The sequence below is a fragment of the Aptenodytes patagonicus genome, chromosome 5, assembly GCF_965638725.1.
Source record: "Aptenodytes patagonicus chromosome 5, bAptPat1.pri.cur, whole genome shotgun sequence".
Lineage (NCBI taxonomy): Eukaryota > Metazoa > Chordata > Aves > Sphenisciformes > Spheniscidae > Aptenodytes > Aptenodytes patagonicus.
In genome coordinates, this window is record NC_134953.1 from 48074749 (window position 1) to 48093309 (window position 18561).

The 18561-nt window shown below is 39.6% G+C and overlaps 1 protein-coding gene across 1 annotated transcript in view; it reads right to left on the reverse strand.

The window, feature by feature from the left end:
• Positions 1–18561, reverse strand: part of RGL1 (ral guanine nucleotide dissociation stimulator like 1) — an 83754-nt gene that overhangs the window by 41230 nt on the left and 23963 nt on the right. Inside the window, exons 3-4 of the mRNA XM_076339586.1 lie at positions 12153–12361; positions 1232–1309 (exon numbers count right to left, since the gene is read on the reverse strand). Of these exons, the coding sequence (XP_076195701.1) occupies positions 1232–1309; positions 12153–12361 (287 nt within the window). The remainder of the gene's footprint in view (positions 1–1231; positions 1310–12152; positions 12362–18561) is intronic.

Sequence of the window (18561 nt, forward strand, 5' to 3'; positions counted from 1 at the left end):
GCAGCCAAGGAGCTTTTACCAATTTATCTCTGGTGGTTAAACAAAACAGTTTCTGCATGGATGACAGAAGGCAAAGCGACCCCACTGTCTAACCACTCCATTCAGACAATGGAGGACAGGAAGGTGTTCACTATGTTAATGGCACATTTCTGGATGGGGATATTTGAACCATTTTAAGCCAGACTTGAAACCCCCCTATCCCAACACACAGGCCATCAGAAAAGCATGGAGGTGAGCAGTGGGAAGGGCAGACCCAATGTTGTAGAATAGAATGTGATTTGATCAACAGTCTGCCTGAATCCCAGGAATGAAAATACTGCAGTGTATTTCTCTGTCTTGATTGGATGTATCTCATGATAGAAAAGTTCAACATTTTTCTTCCATCTCAAAACAAAAGGAAACTAAAGGCTGCTTCTTCAGTTACACCTTGAGAAATCAGTGCACTGATAAAAAAATTTATGGTTTTCTTAACTGGTGGAAGCTGAGATAAACTCATAGAAAAACAATCTTCAGTAATGCTGACAAGAATCAAGCATCACCACATACTGTAATCAAATATAACGATGCAGTTCCTTTTTACTGCCACGATGCATGCAAACCACAGATCATACGGATGTCAAAGTACAAATGCTGATGACCTAAGGCCCATTTTACACCCAAAGTCTAAAGATAAAATGCAGTTTCATATGATGCTAGGAGGATAACCAAACCACTTTTTTCCCCATTTAAACTGCATTTCAAAACAATTTTGCTGTTTTTCTTCAAATTAGAATGACTTCAGAATTTAAATTTCACTCTAAAAGCAACACTGTAAATCATAGAGGCACTAATGGAAAAGATACATGCATACACACATTGCCTAAAACAACCTCAGCTTTGGTCTGCAGACACTGTTGTAATGCACAACAAAATCAGTCATAAGCAATAATCATTTACTGCTATAGATAAGGCAGGGGAAACAAACACTCCTTGTTTGTTTAATCAACAAAATGTTGTCCTAAATGTGTTCATCTCATGTTTAATTCTGAGACAATTTCCCTGACGGAAAGATCTCTGGGTTATAGTATTGGATATGTTACGAGACAGTTGATATTTGGCCTTTACACAAGCTTGTTTAAGTAAGCAAACAGTGCTGTGAATTTTCAAAGGAAACAACAGCTATGCTGCCCACATCCTCCTCCAATACCAAATCCCGACTAGGGCTTGCTGTACAGTGCAAAACCACACTTACATCCTGAGTACTGTTTTGGATTCGGAGGAATTCTGGCTTCCAACTTCTTCACAGTTTGAGGTCTCCAGGTTTCCATATCTGAAAAAAATGAGATAGGTGTTTAGAGGAACCTCTATTGAATAAAAGCAAAATCCCAAATAGTATAATTCATATACAATTATCATAAACAACTAAAAAGTGTTTCTAGTTCAAACTACAAATATGGAATCTAACAGTTGGGCAAAATTAAGGAGCTTGGAGATTATTTCATTTGGAAGGAAAAAATTCCTAAAGAGACAGCCAGTATCTTCCAACCTAATTTGTTAATTTACATGAAGCAGCCTGCACACAGGAGGAGTCAACCAAAACAGTTTCTTTGCTCACAGCTCCAAGACCCTTTCTGCCTGTGTTCACTCCATCCTTTCCCAGAGCAATATTCCAGTGTGCAATGAGGCTGTAACACAACCACTTTCTGCAATGCAGCTTCTGTTTCTCTGGTATTTGTCATTCCTTCTAACTCCAAGTGTGACTTCACACAAAGTTTTCCAGGTGGCAAGTGCCCACTTGTGCCAAAACTACTGACACAGTTGTCACAAGTGGGAATGGCCTGTGGCGCTGTGAAAATGCCACTGGGAAAGAAGAAACCATGGGCACAACTCCAACAGCGCAAAGCAAAATCTCTTACCTACATAGGCAGCGCGTGTGCCTTGAAGGCAGGATTATGCACTTCATTTTCAATGGGAGTGCCTATTGTTTCAGATATACAGCTCCATAAAGAATTTCATGGTTCCTTACAGGCAGCTTTAATGAAGACGGACAATTACTCACAGTCCAGAATAAAGCAAGCTGATTTTACACATTCTGTGCTCAACTAATTGTGTCAGGCACCTGCAATTAATCTGAATAGTTAGGAGAAAAAGTGCATCTTTAAGTGTTTGTGCTACAACATCCTAGTAACATCAGATGAGAAAATATAGTGGGCTGTTGGTTTGTGTCCAGAAGGTTCATGTCAGAACTGTAAAAAATTCATCCAAAATATTTCAAAGGATAAAAATAAGAGGTGGTAGTTTCATGCTCCTCTAAAGTATCAGTCTGAGGCTTCATATGTAAGAATCCCAGATCTGTACAGAAAGTCGACCAGTGAGACTGAATTCAAGCTCGCTCTCACCAGCAGATCTGCTAGATTGTAAAGAACATGTTTTAGCACCACCCTCATTGATATTCTGCCCTACCATGGCTCACAATCTCAGAACTCCACAATACTTTAAAATAAGAACTGAAGTTTCAACAGTCTTATGACAAGGGCTTAATGTCGGACAATTCCACTGTGGATGGGGAAGCTGAGGCAGACAGAGATCAAGGGTTTGCATACGTTTCCAGTGCACTGCAAAGTAAACCCAAACTAATAAAGGCAAACAAGTAATCGCTCTGATAGGAGCGGCATACCCACAGTCATAAGGAGGTCAGCTTGGGCTTACTTAGCCTTGAGAGTACTGCGGTAAGACCACTTGCATTATCTGAAACAGCTCACTTAAAACCAGATCGTGCATCTCCAACTACATTGCAGGTAGACATAACAAAAAATTATTTGCTCCAGTTGTTACTGCATATCTGTGACAAAGCTGAGAACAAAATCATGACTGCTTGACCCCAGTAGCTTAGTCTGACCAATACACTGTCTCTCATTCAACTTGAGTTCCCACATCAGTGGTAAAGACTTCGGAAATCTCAGCATTTTTTCTGTCCAGAAAAATAAGGCACAACACATGCATAAAAACTTGCAAACTTATGGTTTTAAAGGGCCCAAAATCTTCTCAGTTACCCTGAAACAATCTTACTTGTCCTATAAGACAGCAGAAGTATGACAGTAGGTTTTAAGGGCTTCTTAAAAACGGAAAGGGTCCTTAGAGACTGAGGTACATACAGGATAACCCATTTTGCCATTGCAATTTCACATAGCTAATCCAAACATCTAAAGAAAAATATGCTTAGCTAAACTGACAACGGGGTAAAAATCCACTTCTAAAACATGCTGAATAACACCTCGATCCCTCGGTGGTCACAGTGAATCACAACAGGAGCATTCACAGAGGAACCACTGCTTAGTACAAGAATGGCTGTCAATCTTGCTCTGAAATTTTTGGTGCATCAATGGCCTCTGTGCTTTCTCCTGTATTCTCCCAAGCAATTTCACACCCTGCCCATGCTCCTTTTATTGGGATCAGCACTACTGAAGCTGTAAAATTTAGTAGATACCTTCTTTCTTGACTCTCGGCTATGCCCAAATTTACCACTTAATCCTACCTGGCCACTCTCCGCTCTCAGTCATACCCTAAATGCTCACTACTATCATTTGCAATTCAAAGTGAATGCAATTAACTATTTGAGGTACTTTCCATCACTTTACTGCAAGGATGGAATAAATCAGAGAAGCCTTAAGAAGAATACTGCCAAACACCTCGGTGAATTCCATTACTTTGCTAAGCTGAAATGTAAAGTTTAACCTATTTTTATTGGATTTAACTCTGCTGGTTTCAGTATTTGCTCTTGCAGACCTGTAGACTGTCCTGCATTTCCAAATAACACTGGGTAACATATCATCTTACCAAAAAGATACAAAAAGAGTGTAGGAGGATATTTAGAGAACTATGCTGATGCCTTCTCAGTGGAGATTGCGCAGGACAGAATCAAGACATGCTTTTGATATAATGTACATTACACACTATGACGGCTGCTCCTGTCCTGTTGCTAAAGGGAGAGGATTTCACTCTCCACTGCCATCTGCTAGGTAAGTTGACTAAAATACATCTTAGCCAATAGACAAAAGACATTTTCCCCCCTGCTGGGAGAAATATGCAAAGAAAGCTTTTGTTTTGAATAAAAATTAATTTTTTATATTCATTTTTCAAAACTTGCCATTAATTCTTAGAGCAAAATTTACAATGTCATTGTCCTAGTATTGTATGAAATATAAAATATGTATTTGCAGAACATTAGACATTTGCATTTAAGTCCCACTAGAGAGATACATGCTGAGTTTTAGAATATAAATCCATAACACTGTAATAAAGAGCAGGCAATTTTCTGTACAAAATTGGAGGAGTATATAACTCTTTGTTATACTGCCAGATGTAAACCTCTGCCTATCTCTCAACGCAAGAGCTCTGCACGAACAACAGGCCATTAAATACGGGTTAGGAGGAGTTAATGATACATCTGATGTAAAGAACAGCATTTCTGCAGACTTCCACTGCTCTGTTCTCACCAGCTCCTGAACAAAGAGCCATTCACTACCCAGCCTTGTATGAATGCTTTGCATACAAAAAGAGACATGAGAAACAAAAGGATCCTGTAGCCCACAGAACTTTTCAGCCTTGCTTGGCGTTTGGAAAGTTATAGACTCCACTCAAAGGGACTGACTAAGCAAATGAGACCAGAATGTAATGGGTAGTACTGAATATTTAAATACTGAAAAATAGAGTAGAAAATGCACCCCTGCATCTCTGTTAAGAAGGAAAGGGAAGAAGAGGGAGGAAAATAGTCTTTGAATTACTCAGAAATAATAAGAAAAGGTGGATCTCTGCAAAAGCCCCAGACAAATCCCTAAATAAGGCTTATAAGCATCAAAAGAAGTGACTAGAAGCACAGATACTCAGCAAGAATTGTAAGGTGTTTTGAATTATACACACACAGAATCATGGAAATGAAGTTGCTTCTTCAGTTGAGTAGACGAACCACCTGGTATACAGGAAAACAACAGCAGAAAGAATAGATGCTGCAGCAACAACAGTGAACCAAATACTATATAAAGCTACTGTCCTAAAAGCATAGTCTGCTATGAAGGACCCATTCCTTCAATGTCCCCTTCTCTGCCTTTATTTTCTTCTCCATTTACCCTCTATCGAGCCATCCTCCAGCAGAAGAAATGAACTGAAAATGTAAAACTAACTTGTTATTTGCTGTCATTATCCAACTCTGGCTCTCTCATCAAACAGTATCCATTCCCTTCTCTGTAAACTCCTTGAGATAGGGACGGGTTGCTACTTTATATGTGACTGTGCCAAGCACAGCATGGCCCTGCTTTTGAGCGCTGTTGCAAGGAACACGATTACCAGGACAAAATAAAATACGTAAGAGAGGCACTTGGCCCGGTTCTGCTCTCATCTAACAGCTAAACATCTTTGGCTTCCATCACACTTGTGAGCATTTAATTCCACAGCACACCCAGCGACACTGGGGATATAGAAGGATCTCTGTGGAGGCATCATGCTGTATCCCCACACTCAGGGGCAGGAGGAGCTGGTCTCCCTTTCCTCTCTCCAGGAACTTCCATCAAGGGTTTTCACATCAAAATGCCAATAAGATTTTTTTCTTTTAAATCTCCCTACCCACTCCTACCAAACAAAGAGAAAATATCAGAATGTACAGTGTTAAAGACTTGGCAGGTTTTCAAAGCTGTCTGCTGCATTTAGATGCCAAACTTCCATGAATACTAAAGGGACACGGATGTCCAATTACTCTTAAATAGCTTTGAAAATACTCAGTTTTCAACATACCAGCTTATGCCCAAGATTTTGTTCAGTTTGACTTCTATGTTAAAAGAAAACCTTTATAGGCTGAATCCAGCCAAAAGAATGAATAGGGCTCCAGTCTTCATAATTTAATAAAAAGCAAAAGCTTAATTTGAAGTCCTGGAAGAAAAAAACAAAACAAAACAAACCCCAAAAAGAACATATTTATTCACAATCTCCAAGAAGTCTGAAAAAGTTACTCAGAGAGCAAATAGCACATCTCTGATTTTACTAAAGACATAAGTTATCAAAGGGCCCAATTTAAAGTCTATTACAATAAGTAGCATAGCTAAAAATCCAATGAGTATCTTCTGACTGAACCATGGGGAACTGCATTGGTCTTAAAATAGTCTGAACTGTACATTAACAATTTCATCAACCTTTTCATATGCCTTGTTCGACACTTTGTGTGACTCCACTCACTGCACTGGATGTATTGTAGAGCAGAAACCACCTTTAGAAACATTCCTCTCTGCCCCATTGGTTTATGCATTTCTGTGATGACAATACCAGTCTGGGCTGTGGGAGTCAAAAACACCACAAGGACTAGCACCGTGCAACCATGCGATTCCTGCTGTGACATAACCGAAGCCATGTGTATTTGGCTTTGGGAAGACTTCCTCCCACTTTCCGACATCACATGAAGAGGAGTAAAGGCAGTGTAAGCAACATGCATGTCCCTTTAGTCCATCCTACCCCACTGGGAGAGAGAAAACTACCAACTCCTCCGCAGCCATGCAGGAAATGAAGATTACAGCATGCAGACCAGAAAGGCCTCCTAGGAGCTACCGATGGCTGCAAGGCCTGACACGTTCACAGGGCAGATCACAGCTTATTTTAACAGAGTAAGGCCCAAGCTGGGAAAAGGTTTTGCCCAGAAGATTTCACAAAACCTCACCGCAGTGCAGACTGATTTAACAAAAGCACACATTATTCTGAATTATTAAAACCTTTTAAAAGTTCATTTTTTTTCTGCCCTAACACTTCAGTTTCTCTTAAGTACAGCATCTGCTTTTTTATTTGCCTCTGTCACTCAGGGAAAAGCATCTCACCTTTTCTGGACAGAATAAATATTTCATGCCCCAAATTCAGTCAATGCTTGCAGTGTTTGGACAGGATACTCTGCAGACAACATCAAATGACCAACAGGTATCCCCACACACTTAGGATACAATACATCCAGATTTCCCAGGACACTTTTCCAAGAGTCCCAGGACTCTCTTGTCTAATCTGGATTTGTGTATTTCTAATGCATACATCAGACAATTCTGCAGCACTCACAGTGAGGGGTGTATCCACAGCAAATCCAACAAACTGAATACACTGGACTTGAGGGTGATCCAGCTTCCACACATAAATTTTGGAGGAAGTTTGTCAATGTGTACGTTTCTACAAAAAAAATATGTCCTACAACTGGGAGATTCAGATGCTGTTCCCTCCTACTCTATGTCAAGGAGCTGCTCACCTGTAAAAAGTTGGAAGGGCCTTTTTTGATCTGGCCACATCACTGTTCTCCCTTGGACCAAACAACAAGAGCTCAGCATTGCCATTCACAATTGTTCCTTTACCCCACAGTCCTGCTCTATCACTAAGAGTAAGAAACAGGGCTCAAGCTCTTCACATGAAACTAAAATTGACAACTAATGCCAAAATCTTACTTGTTTTTTGTTTTTGTTTAAGAGATTGCCCTTTTCATTACTTTTTTATTTCACTGGAAAACAAAATACAAGTACTTATAAAACACAGATTATGCACTGACACCCACTTTAGTCTCCGTACTGTTATTATTAACAAGTATCACTAACAAGAAAGTTGCAAAAATGCAGACTCTCTGCTACTTATTCTACACTAATGTAGAGATGAAAACTAAGCTGGTTAAATTCAATTACTATCCATTTCTTTTTTTATTTTTCCTTAGAACTTCTGCTTTTCTTCACAAGTCCATATTCCACAGCCGCCTGTAAATCATTCTAACTTTTATAGCTTAAGTTTCATCTATATTTTGTCCCAAGCCATAAAATTCTAGATTATCCATGATATTTGAAAAGCCAAGAGAAACATCCATGGATTCTTAAACACTACACTCCTAAGATTTGTGAGAGGGGAAGGAAGTGGTGACCTCCTAGGATTTCCTGTGGCTTCTATCATTTATTATAAAAGGCTGGGGATAATGTTGACAAGGTCAGGCAGCCTACGTGCCCTTCCTCTGAAGGAGATGTTATAACTTGCTCTGAGAGGTACACAAGCCAGTAAGATCAGAACTGGGCTCAGAAAAGAAAGTTCTGTTCTATGGAGACTTTTGCCCTGTGCTTTCTTGCCCTCTTCTGACATTTTCACTTCTTTAAAGCAGCATCAGAGGAGGAGGGCAGGGCCGACCTCCTTAGAGTCATGTATGCTCCTGACTTGCTGCTGCTCTAAACAACTGGACTACCCAAACTTAGCTGAGATGTGGCTATAAATATCATTTAGCCTATTTGTTTGAAGCAAAACTGCAATATCCGAACTTCCCTTATTCTCCCTTCCTACCCTCAAAGCCAACCACAAGAGGATGTCCTTCCTTAAAGCAGGGCTTTTACCATGCCAGCACATTACCAAAAACCAACGTGAGAGGAGGTCAATCTCTTCAAGACAACAAGGACACAGCAGTGCACAAGTCTGGCCCAAGACCCTTCCCCTCAATCAGGAGCCAACGATGCAGTGAATAACAAGCACATCATCTTTAGAAGAGGACACCTATTTTCCTGTTCATTCCTGCTTGAATGCTCAAATGAAATCCCTTATAAACTGGCTATGCACACATTTCAAAGCCGAGTTAGTCCTGTCTGCTCAACTTTTTTTCCCCAATCAAGGCTGGTTTTCTCTCCTCTGATACACTCCTGATAAAATGTAAGAAAGACTCATAAGTCAGATTTGCCACTTCTTTTGTGCTGCAATCCAATTGTAATATTACAGATTAAGTTCCCAGATATGAAAATATTAAGAACTTAATTGCAGAGTTAGCTGAGCTAAATTGCACCAGCTATATAATTTACAGAAACCTTTACTGCACGGAGCTGGCATTTTCACAGGAGCCCAAAGAGTTTAGGTGTCTCATGACCAATGATTTTCAGAGAACGAGTAGTTACTTTCTTCGGGCTGTTTTTAAAATCCTATCACTAATAGCTACATTAAAGAAAACAATACAGAAATAGAAACTAAAGCCCATGATGATGAACTTCATAAAGATCTTGAGTTCTTCCCCCTCTCAAATTCCTGATCTTTGAGTATCTGACTTTATAACTTCAATGTTTCACTAATTTTGTATGTTTCTATTTTTAGGTTGCTATGATCCTTTTTGCTAGGGGAAAATATGGGAAGAAAACAGAACCGTTTATCTAGAGGACGCTGCAAACTTCAGTGCAAAAGCAAGATTCCCAGAAGACTTTTTCATTATCCTTATAACAGTGCAGCCTAACAGAGTTTGAACATTTTAATGGCTAGTGATGAAACACCACAAAACGATCAAAACCATAACAAGGCTAATCAACTGTAGGATGGACTGCTGTGTCAATGGATTACCCCTTTGGCCCTAACCCCATGTTTAAATTGCTTCAGTCCTCAAGTATAGAGAGATTTAATTATGTCAGTAGTCATTGAAAGGCTGAATTGACAATTCTGGAGAGCAATATCCCCGATTAAGTGCAAAAGGGGAAAAGCACGAGCAGGGAAACCACAGCTGAATGTGCCTTCCCATGCCTCAGTTCATCCAGACTTCCAGCAGCACCCACAGCTTGGCTTCTTGGGCAGAACCACCTGGAGCACCCATTGAATACAGCCAGGTCAGGTGACCAAGAGGAAAAGATCCAGACACTTGTACATGAAATAATCACCTGTCCCATACAAGGGTTATACACGCAAAGTCCTCTGCGCAGAAGCGCACAGGAGGACAAAACAACCCAACAGCTACAAGACCCCTTTCCTAGTCCTGCCCAGGGCCTTTGCACTGACCAAAGAGCCAGCCCACCACCAAGGCCCCTAGGCAGCCTCCCAGCACCAAGAACTTTTCTTCAAAAACATCATTTTGATGATCACCCAGCTTAACAGATTTGATAGTAGGTTCTAAACTTGCTTGTCAGATACACGGGATCTTTTATAATTATACAAATTAAATAAGTGCAATATATGAATTACTCTTGGCATAACAGTCTTCTACCTCCTGAGGACAGCAAAAAACAACCAGATATGGATGTGTAAAAATACAGAGGTGTGAAAACCCAGATTGAATTCCAAAACTGTCACTGTGAGTTAAACCCTTACTCTCTCTTTGCCTCAGTACGCTCCTCCTAAGTATCTGCATCATAGTCTATTCCTCTGCTTTTCTTTATCATCTGTCAACAGTAGAGGGTCTTCAGGGTAGGGGCTGTTGCAAACAATTCTAGGCATGTTTGTACAGTGATTTGTAAAATGAGGTCACAGTCTCAGTTGGGACATTTATTTGCATTACTGAAGTACCTCAGTAAGAGAGAAATAAGAATGGAAACTACTAAAAATCAAAACTATGTTGAACTGGGCAGGGAATGCACATAAAGATGCTTTCTGGGCATTTAAACAGGATATATGAATGTACTTTAAGACAAAATAAGTTGTCCTAAGACAACTTAAGAGCCTTTAATTGAAAAGCAAGGTGTGTATCATCGGGCTTAGAGCCACCTTTGACTGACTGATTCACATTATTTGAGCTACTTGCAAGTTCTCATTGATCACAGAAAGAAAATTTCCCCAGATACATGTCAGTTCATACATAAGAAGCCCAAAAGAGCAGTCTGGCGACCCACCAATACAGAGCAACAAAAACTGCACTGTTAGGGTAATGATATTTAAAATAGCCATTTTGGGCAAAGCATCCTTGCAAAGGCTACTATTTTATTTATTCCAACTTTTTCTGTTAAAAAAAAATGTATCTTTATAAAAGTAAGTAAAATAAATCATACATGAAACATTACTGGCTGAAAGTGATAATGTATATGCATAAAACTATTGGTTTCTCCTATAAATTTGTGGCTCTTTGGCAATTTACATGCTTAGTAAGCAAGAGATTCTCATGACATACTGTCAACTTGGCAAGTCAGCTCCTCTTTAAAGTTACTAGAATCCACACAAACTTGGTGTCCTTTCATATTTTATTCTTCAAAGATGCATATGTCCAAAACATAGAATCCAAAACTGAGGGTATAGAAAGAATTACCCATTCAAAAGAAGGAATTCCTCAACATTTTTATATTCTTGTATATACGCACTGTCAATTTTTATTGCTCCTCATGTTCTGCGTCAGTACTGGTATGGACTGAGAGGTGAAGATCACAGTAGTAAATCTAACTGTACAGTCTGCTCCCCAGGATGGCTGCTCTTTCCTCACCTGACTTCTTACCTGGCTGTGAAGTTACTGCACTTGAGCAACCACAGCTATTATTACAATCACAGCAGGCCTGGCAGCTAGGCATTTCAACATCGCTATTAATTAAGCCACATAACATTCCTACAAAGCAAGTAGTATTATACTCCTTTTGAGATACAAAAGCAAAGCACAGATAACTTATCGATGCCTTGTTCTTTATCTACCTAGTGGGAGAGCCAAAATTAAAACCTAGGAGTTCTTACGCTACTCCTCTGTTCTAATTACTATATGCCAGAATAACTGTTTCTGTACATCACTTGATTTTAAAAATGCAATAAATATGATACTCCCAAAATAAGATCACCTCTGACCCAGTCATATCTCAGTTAGAATTCAGGGTGAGAAAACTAATGTTGTGTGTTCTAAGCATTTATACAGATGTAGCAGATGTGATTTAACAGTCTTACTGTAAAAGCTATTTTTATAACATTAAGCGGTTCTTGTGCTGCCTGCAAAAATTTATGACTGCATGTTCATATGAAGTAATAGAAGGGGATAGTGAATTCTTTCTTATGTTTGTACAACCCCTGTTTCAAATCAGCAGTCCCCAAACAGGAGAGTTAGGTCTGAAAATATCAGTATGCAGCAAAACATAGGAATTTATTCTAGGTATGACTTTGCAGCCCACACATTCTGTTCTTTTTTTGGGGGGAAAGCTACATTAATTTTCTTGTGGCGGTCCCAGTTTGGTTCCTTAGCAGTCAGACATGGCGCACTTTCCCTACCTGGTGACTATGCTTTAACGAGAGTTGGGACGTGGGCAGCATGCATTTAGACATTCTATGTTTATGCTGAAATTCTGAATTTTGCAGTATTCTTGACATCTGTCCAGCGGCTTATTAAGTCCATGTCCACTAAAAGTAATGGAAGAAATTCCTGACAACATCCCCCTATTATGTAAATGATGGCTCAGTTTCCATTATATACTGGCTCTTACCTGTCAAGGAGAAGTTCCAGTACTTCCTTAGTAGAAGCAAAGGCCCTGTATGTTGAGAGAAAGATACTGATGTAGGTAAAATCATTATCCCCAAAAGCTGTCAGAAGGTTCTCCACAAGTTTCTCCAAAGTTCCAGCTTTTATTGTCCTGATCTTGCATGTTTCATACTGGCTGACAGTATGTTCTGGAGGTAACTGGTCCCCTTCAGCCTACGAAGTTGAAACAAAAACAAAGCATAAAAATCAGACAGAAGTCAGATCCCTGACACAGCTTTCACAATGAAACACAGATTAAATTCCATCTTTTCACAAGAATAGTCCATCTTTAGTTACTAAACGATTTTGTCAATTTTAGCTCTCCAAACACCAAATGCTGTATCAAATAACGGAGGTTTTTCGTCAGTTTATCTTTAAGATATTTCTCTGATATGCTCCACAAAATATTTTATAGTCTGACTGCTATCAAGTTATCTTATGATCCCATCATATATTATTATCTAAAAGAAAATCCATTATCCCACAAAGAATACTACTACTGGAGGGAACAATAGTGGTAACTCAGTGTCTCACTTAACTTCTGAATAAACATGAAAGCTGACCACAACATTAGCATCAGCACTTGTGATTCCCTTGCTGAAAATACCAACTTTGGGTTGCCACACATGCCTAAGGTCATGAACACATTTGGATGCGAAACATGTCATGATACTTTTGCAAGGAGGGTGTCAAAGCCATCTTGCAAACGTGCCATTATAACATTTCAATTTTCTCTTACAGTTTCCGTTTGGCATGATATTTGTCAACAAATCTAGGGTTTGGTGTTGGGGGTGTGTGTGTTTTTTAAACAGCATTTGTTTTTAATGCTTACAGCCTGCTTTACGTCTGAAATAACTAGAAACATTCCCTTAAATTCTGCCACTATTTAGAGGACAGTTCAGAAAATTATTTTTGTGACTAGTTTAAATACTTATTTGTTAGGTATGTGTGATAAAAAGCTTTAAAAATGGGATTATAAATAAAAAACATCAACAAGAGCAATCTAACAGAAAATTTTCTCTCTACCTTTTGAGTTGGCTATCTCTGGGAAGGAACGTTCAGACCACTAATGTAAGAAAGGCAGAACTCTACAGAGGCAGCATGGGGAAGCATATAGTTCCCCTTCCGTTGCTGCTGTTTAACGGGGACCGAACCTACTGACGTACTGCATCCTCAGTTTGAGGAAATCATGCTGCGACGCACCTGATTGTTTACTTTGATCGCAATTACATGACATGCATCAGCACCATTTAATCACTATAATCACATATCACCAGCACTAATAAAACTCCAGTAACAAAAAAGTCATTTTCCTTGAGAGAAAGAAATGGTTGAGCCTGTTTGAGTGTCTGCAACCACGAGTGAAAAGAAAAACCCTGCCAAAAATCCCCATCACTATGATTTATGTAAATAAACTATTGGAAGGTCATCTGAATGAATGAAATATCTTTTTGAAGTCTAGAGTTACTTTTATTCACATTTACTGAGCTTAGAAAGTATTTTAAGGCAAGCCTTGTACCTAGCTAGGATTAATGGCATTATATGCAAAGGAAGAATCAGGCCATCATGAAATATTTAAAGAGTGTGTTTGTGTGTGTGTGTGTGTGAAATCTTAAATCTTTTTAGGTTAGATTACATATATCAGTAGAAAAATACTACAGGAAATAAACTTGTATTGGGCATGAACACACAACAGTCTAGCTTAGTCTTTGCATCATCAGTTCTCCTGCAACCTCAGGATAAAAACTAAGGAGTTCAACGCATTTTCATTGCAGCGTTATTCCGCTGCAGATTTCCTCCTTACATACACACCCACAGCAAGCTTTCAACTGGGACTGCTGTGATGGTTCTCTTCCAAATCACAACCTTCCCCTCCTGGGTAACAGCTTCTGCTGTATCACGATACCAGACAGTAACAGTATATCATTAGGTCAGATTTCCCAGCCTTACAGTAATATTTTATAAATTAACATCTCTTATGAGTTTTGAATATTGAGTCAGTATTTATACAGATTGAAAGACTCCCCTAAATAACAATACAATCCATGTTTTGGGTTTCTCTATGGTTCCTTGACAACACATCTCAAATTCATCCTGACAAAACACCACCAGGACTGAATACAAAGTTCAGACACACAGCCATTTTGACCAGAAGTTTTGCTCCAGAAACTGCCTACTAAGGTATGAGTTAGAAACAACAAGGCTAACAATATTCCAATGTTAACACAACACCTTTGTGCTAGACTGAGGACATGAAGAAGCATGTTGATGGCTTACAGTCACTACCAGCTCTGGCTTGGTATACTGACAAAATACAAAGAAAAAAATTAATCTATTCATAATGTAATTAGGAATGGATAACCCACCCACTTCATATTTACATCACTATCTTCCATTGCTTTTGAATTATTTATAATAGATATCCTTTTTTGTTTTAAACAATCATAGAATCATTTAGGTTGGAAAAGACCCTTAAGATCATGGAGTCCAACCGTTAACCTAGCACTGCCAAATCCACCACTAAACCATGTCCCTAAGCACCACATCTACACATCTTTTAAATACCTCCAAGGATGGTGACTCAACCACTTCCCTGGGCAGCCTGTTCCAATGCTTGACAACCCTTTCGGTGAAGAAATTTTTCCTAATATCCAATCTAAACCTCCCCTGGCGCAACTTGAGGCCATTTCCTCTTGTCCTATCGCTTGCTACTTGGGAGAAGAGACCGACACCCACCTCGCTACAACCTCCTTGCAGGTAGTTGTAGAGAGCGATAAGGTCTCCCCTCAGCCTCCTTTTCTCCAGGCTAAACAACCCCAGTTCCCTCAGCCGCTCCTCATAAGACTTGTTCTCTAGACACTTCACCAGCTTCATTGCCCTTCTCTGGACACACTCCAGCACCTCAATGTCTGTCTTGTAGTGAGGGGCCCAAAACCAAACACAGTATTCGAGGTGCAGCCTCACCATTGCTGAGTACAGGGGAACAATCACTTCCCTAGTCCTGCTGGCCACACTATTTCTGATACAATATAGATGTCTTTAATATTGTTCTAAAGCTCTGCTACTCTTGCACAAGGACATCTCATTTCCCAGCTTGAGGTCCAACAAACTCTTGTTGTTACATTAAAATACAACCTGCTGTCTGTATGAAAAAAAACAAAACCAAAAGACTAGACAGGGAAAGAAAAAGTAGGAATAATAGCAGTACCCCACAATGTTCTGGACTTTCTAACAAGAAGTGGGCCCAGGCACAGTTTTTTTGGCAGAAAAGTGCCTCTGTGTCTGTAGGAAGCCCTGGAAGAGCCAGGAGCATCTTGCAGGATCAAGACACAAGGACCTGTCAACAGACTGTAAAGAATATAGACACAGTAGGTAAGCAGAGGTCCTAGGAAACTTGCAGCCACATCTCAACTGCAAAATGGCACCATTTCATATTGAGTTTAAGCCATTGAAAGAAGCCATTCCCAGAGGCCCTTATCTGCCCACCTGCTACAGCAAACTGGGCTGGGAAAGTGGTCCAGCCAAAACAGAGCCCTTCATTTCACTTGATGGGGTCAGGTTTAACCCAGACAAGTTGCCCAACCTTGTCCACCCCACGGCTGCAGAAACACACAGGCTGACACAGGGAAAACAAGCTTGGGTGCAAGATGTAAGATAATTTCTGGAAGCACCGCAGGTTTACATCTGTTCAAACAGACTGAAATTACAGACTGGATAACTTGGTCTCATGTCATGAACCCATTAATGCCTTTTATAAATAGACAAGGCAATGCACAGTACTACTGCACCAAACCCCACTGTTACCCCAATGCAACCTCACAGGGAATGAATGAGATTACACTAGAGTAACTTGCAAAATTTTGTTCCACGGATCTCATGGCTGTTTTAAAGGTGTATAATTTGTTCTATACCTGACTTAAAGGTGTACATATAATTATATATGACAGCATTACAGAAACACTAAAAGGATATATTGTCACCACCGCTATATATCTCTTCCATTCAAATTTTCCCTATGCAAAACTTGTTTGGGGAAAAAAAAAGTTTTCTTGCTGACTTTTCATCTTACAATTAAAATATACTTTTGAAAATAACTAGTTACACAATACAACCGCTTTCAAACAGGGAAGAAAGTCTGAACCACTGTATTTAACTCTCAATTTTCTATCCAGCAGTTTCCCCCACTCCACAATATATTGACTTCAGGCCATATTCTACTCAGTGTGTGTAAAAACCTCTCATTCACTGATGTGACTGTGTACCAAACAAGGGCAGAATCTGCTTCCAAGATTGATACATGCACAAAATTTTCCATTAATTGCAACACTGCAACTTCGCCAAGACATCATGTTGGGAGAATGTTTAAAAAAAAAAAAAAAAGCAAAACAAAAAAACAACCCCAAACCCTGAAAATCTAAACCTGATTTTGTCAGCAAAACATTAAACTGCTAGAAATCATTTTAAGAGACTTTTAGGCATTGTTTGTATTTGTATTATTTCAGCAATTCTGCCTGTAAGTTTAAAAGGAAAAAGGACTTGGCAGACAAACTCAATAACAGACTTTCAGAATAAGACATTGTGGGCTGAGTTAGCATGCTAACAGGAAACTACTCAGTCTGGATTTAATCAAGAGGCCATCTCTTCACTGACATAACCAGGCTACCCAAAGGCAAAAGAGTTTTCATGTTTGCTTTTGTGTTGTCTGCTCAGAGGAATGCTGTATGTACTGCTATTAAAAGATGTTCCTAAAGCTCTTTGCAAGTTTCGACAGTGGCACACAGTGATCACTGTTATGTGGTACCAATTAAAGCCACCAGAAGTTTTGCGGCGTTTTGTGCATCAAAACAACAAAAAAGGCTCTCCAGCTCCTTCCATTCATCTCCTTCAACAACATGTCCATCAGTCTAACAAAGATGCTAGACCCCAACATCTCAGGGCTTCAGTAAGATTTTCTTGGTCCTCTAATGGCATTTTATAGTCTGTTTAAAAGACAGAAAATAAATCAGCCTCACTTTGATTTTTCAGGCAATGGATTATGGTCTTGATAATCTGCAAGTGTAACTGATGAGCGAATAGATTCCTACCAGATAGACAGCATCTTTCAAAAGCAAATGTAGAAAGATTGAACTGATGTATATTCTTCCAAGCCCTTATTTTCTGAGGTTGTGCGGGTACTGATCTAGTGTAGTTCTCACATCTTTACTACTCCTCTGCAATGTTTTACCTTCAGAGGGGCCCACTCTCTTTTAAGGCGATCATCTTACAGCTATACAGCACCAAACATTACCCACGTATACAGTTCTTGCTGAAACAGGAGAGCTCCACGCAGACTAAAAAATATTCAGGCTAAAAAGTTCCTTCAAACACAAACCGACTCCAAAACCAGCTGCAGATGCCCGGTACTGGAGGAGCTATAATTCAGTTCCAAGCTGGTTACAATTACGGTCCTGACCTTGCCCCTCACAGGCTGGCTCCTGAACCCACACACAATCTCACTGACTCACCAAGGCATTGTGAAAGTGTAAGATAGCCACACGCACAATTGCAGGATGAGGAAAAGATATGAGTATCAGCATAATATCCAACAAATGTCTTCTTTCTGCAACAGCCACGAATACAGGGCTTGAGCAAGCAGGTCCTATGTTACAAGCAGCTTGTTACCAGCATAGCTTGTTACCAGGTGTGTAAAAACAGCACTCCCTTATGAATCTGGTAAGACACCATGTGCAACCTTCGATACCACAATCTCCATTTCCTATCAGTCCTTCTCTGCAAGAACTGGCCAAGATATGCTGATCTCTTGCCATTTTGCCTACCGATGACAGGAAAATAAAGCAAAACCTCCACATGCCCCAAAGTTGCCAGGTATTTCACTCAGTTTGACAGCCAAAATACAGTTCTGGATCCCACAGCCTCGTGGGCCAAAGGTACAAACACTACCTGTTAACCTTCAATGGGATTATGAATTAATTATAAACTCCACCATATCCTAAATTCATTATGCATCCTAGCAAGAGGGAGTAGAGACTCAAGGCGAAAAAATAGTTCAAATTCTGAACAGTACAAAAATAGGTTGCTACCCAAATAATGACATACAGAATTGTAGTCGTTATTTCAGAAATACCACTGGAAACAATCACTTTTACCAAAAAATCCACTGGTCTGCAGGGTTTTTTTTTCCAATGCAAATATTATCTGTTGAGATTCTGAAAGCGAGAATCATGGAATTAAATCAATGTAATTGTTTTTCATTAGGCAGACTGGAAAAAGATACCAAAAGAAAACAATTGGGATGAACAATAAGTAAATGGGTTATCAAATATTCTTCAGGCTTAGTCATTTAAAATATTATCACTTTAGTAAAGACTTGTTTT